The 3376-nt window shown below is 46.7% G+C and overlaps 1 protein-coding gene across 1 annotated transcript in view; it reads left to right on the forward strand.

The window, feature by feature from the left end:
• egflam (EGF-like, fibronectin type III and laminin G domains) overlaps nt 1-2922 on the forward strand; it is a gene marked incomplete at both ends in the record, with an annotated part of 27430 nt that extends 24508 nt beyond the window's left edge. Inside the window, 7 exon segments of the mRNA XM_084439631.1 lie at nt 414-594; nt 925-948; nt 1155-1233; nt 1409-1552; nt 2350-2433; nt 2515-2618; nt 2771-2922. Coding sequence (XP_084295757.1) covers nt 414-594; nt 925-948; nt 1155-1233; nt 1409-1552; nt 2350-2433; nt 2515-2618; nt 2771-2922 — 768 coding nt within the window.
• Nucleotides 2923-3376: the final 454 nt, after the last annotated feature.

Here is a 3376-nt window from a genome sequence, read left to right on the forward strand (position 1 = left end):
TAGATCGAGGGTTCTGTGTCTATGGTCTGGAGTTAGATCGAGGGTTCTGTGTCTATGGTCTGGAGTTAGATCGAGGGTTCTGTGTCTATGGTCTGGAGTTAGATCGAGGGTTCTGTGTCTATGGTCTAGAGTTTGGTCCAGTGTTCTAATGACCTCTAGAGAGCAGCTGGGAGTCTCCTCACCCTGGACCTGTTCCACGGCACCAACTGTGTCCAATGATGTTCTGATTATACTAGATGTTATGATGAGGGCATATTGCCGAAGTGCGTCAGCCTGGCAATAAAAAATATGTAAACTGACCGTCCGAAAGTCTTGCTCTTTTATTATCTTTGGAGCGCTGCTCTCCCATCTGTTGGGTTTTCCTCTGCGCTCTTCCTTCTTTCATTCTACCCCCCTCCCCTTCCCTCTCCCAGCTGATTCTGAACGACCGGCCCATCCTGCTCACTAAGGACTCTGCAGGAGGGGTGAACGTGCAGAACGCGGCCCACCCCTGTGTGGATGGCCCCTGTGCCAACGGGGGGACATGCCGACCCAACAGGGACGGGTACGAGTGTGACTGCCCCCTAGGGTACGACGGCAGGCACTGCCAGAAGGGTGAGTCTCACACCTTAGTGTGTTTGTTTGTTTGTTTGTTTGTTTACGTGTGTGCGTGTGTGTGTGTGTGTGTGTGTGTGTGTGTGTGCACGCGCGTGTAAGTGCTTGTTAGTAACTGTATAAAGAAAGAAATAGAGGATGATTGTTTTTGACGGATCGGTGAAATAATGTCTCCAATAAAAGATCAGTGAAATGATGTCTCCAAGACAAAAAACCTAATTTGAGTTACCATCTTGCTCAGTAGGCCTGAAAGACTTTATTCTAAACTGTTTTTAACAAATTGTCTCTTCTAAGCTCATCTTTTCTCTGTTTAATGCTTCCACTGTGCAGAGTGTGGGAATTATTGTCTGAACAGTAAGTTCTCTGTCGCTAAAGAAACTACTCATCAAAATAATTTGTTGCAACTATTACCTCAAGTCATCTTTCACTCCAAACTACATCTTTGCATCATCATTCCTGTAACTGGTCTTACCTCTCATGACTTCTCTCCTGAGCCACTACTGTGCATATGGGGACACCTAGTGGTCGAATTGAGTAAGTGACGTGTTTTTCTCCCCCAGCGGTGACGGAAGCCATCGAGATCCCTCAATTCATTGGTCGGAGCTACCTGACCTATGACAACAAAGATATCCTGAAGAGGTTTGTCCCTGGGGTTTGTGTGTGTGTTTTTGTGTGTGTTTTTGTGTATGTGTGTTTGTGTCTTCCTCCTCCTGTCTCATAATGGCATAATGTACTGTATACACATGGCCTATGTGTGTGTGCGTATGTGTGTATTTCTACATCTAAATGCATGTGTGTGTGTGTCCCTCCCCAGGGTGACAGGTGCAAGGACAAATCTCTTCATGCGTTTCAAGAGCACATCGAAGGACGGCCTTCTGCTGTGGCGAGGAGACAGTCCAATGAGAGCCAACAGCGACTTCCTGTCCATAGGCCTGCAGGATGGAGCGCTCATCTTCAGGTCAGCATCAGTACCACATCTAGACGTTAGTTTTCTATCTCATCTACAGGTCAGCATCACTACCACATCTAGACGTTCTATTTCTATCTCATCTACAGGTCAGCATCACTACCACATCTACTACTACTACTACTACTACTACTACTACTACTACTACTACCACTACTACTACTACTACTACTACTACTATTACTACTACTACTACTACCACTACTACTACCACTACTACTACTACTACTACTACTACTACTACTACTACTACTACTACTATTACTACCACTACTACTACTACTACTACTACTACTACTACTATTACTACTGCTACTGCTTTTGCTTCTACTACTACTACTACTACTACTACTACTACTACTACTACTACCACTACTGTTCCAAACAGATCTAGATGCTCCTTTTCTTCTATCATGGTTTTGTACCTCTATTTCTATTTCTCTTTCTATTCTCTCTTTCTCTGTCTCTCTCTGAAACCTGTAAATGTTTAGAAGCGTCTGGACACATTTTCTGTGGATCATTGTGTTGAAGAAACTTTTCAGTGTGTGTGAATGAACATTTCCTGTTGACCTTCTCTCTTCTTCTCTGGTCTCTTCTCAGAGTTGACCCTCTCTCACCTTCTCTGGTCTCTTCTCTGTGTTGACCCTCTCTCTTCTTCTCTGGTCTCTTCCCAGTGTTGACCCTCTCTCTTCTTCTCTGGTCTCTTCCCAGTGTTGACCCTCTCTCTTCTTCTCTGGTCTCTTCCCAGTGTTGACCCTCTATCTTCTTCTCTGTTCTCTTGCCTGCAGCTATAACCTGGGTAGTGGACCAGTCACTGTGATCGTCAACGGCACATTCAGCGATGGGAGGTGGCACAGAGTCAAAGCTGTCAGGTGATTATCTCTCCTTCAGTCCTGGTTGTTCCTGAGCTCTGACCCCAGCCTCACCTGTGAACTTTGCCCCCCTCCCCCCAGGGACGGCCAATCAGGTAAACTGACAGTAGATGACTATGGAGCCAAGACTGGGAGGTCGCCTGGCAAGATGAGGCAGCTGAACATCAACAGCCCGCTCTATGTTGGTACGTCTCTCTGTAGCGCTGATCTGAGACCAGTTGTAGATTTCTAATGAAACGAAATGGAGATGCGGGGACCTGATCCTGGATCGGCACTCCTATTCTCGGATGCCCGTTTTAGTAATAGCGCCCTGGCGTATGTGTATCGCCCCCTGCAGGTGGTATGAAGGAGATCGCCCTGCACACCAACAGACAGTACATGAGAGGCCTGGTGGGCTGCATCTCTCACTTCATCCTCTCCACTGATTACCACATGGCACTGGTGGAGGACGCTGCTGACGGCAAGAACATCAACACTTGCACCAACTGACCCTCCAACTGAGAAACCAACCTGTTAACAAGCCGCCCGCAACAACTAGCCATAACCCAACTGACTAACCAACCCGTTAACCACCCTCAAGAACAAGCCATGACCCAACTGACTAACCAACCCGTTAACCACCCTCAAGAACAAGCCATGACTCAACTGATTAACCAACATGTTAACCACCCTCAAGAACAAGCCATGACCCAACTGACTAACCAACATGTTAACCAGCCCCTAACCAACCTGTTAACCAGCCCCTAACCAACCTGTTAACCAGCCATCCTCAACAACTAGCTATGACCTATCTGACTAACCAACCTGTTAACCAGCCATCCTCAACAACTAGCTATGACCTATCTGACTAACCAACCTGTTAACCAACCACCTCAACAACTAGCTATGACCTATCTGACTAACCAACCTGTTAACCAGCCATCCTCAACAACTAGCTATGACC

Source organism: Borostomias antarcticus, assembly GCF_949987555.1.
Source record: "Borostomias antarcticus genome assembly, chromosome: 6".
Classification (NCBI taxonomy): domain Eukaryota; kingdom Metazoa; phylum Chordata; class Actinopteri; order Stomiiformes; family Stomiidae; genus Borostomias; species Borostomias antarcticus.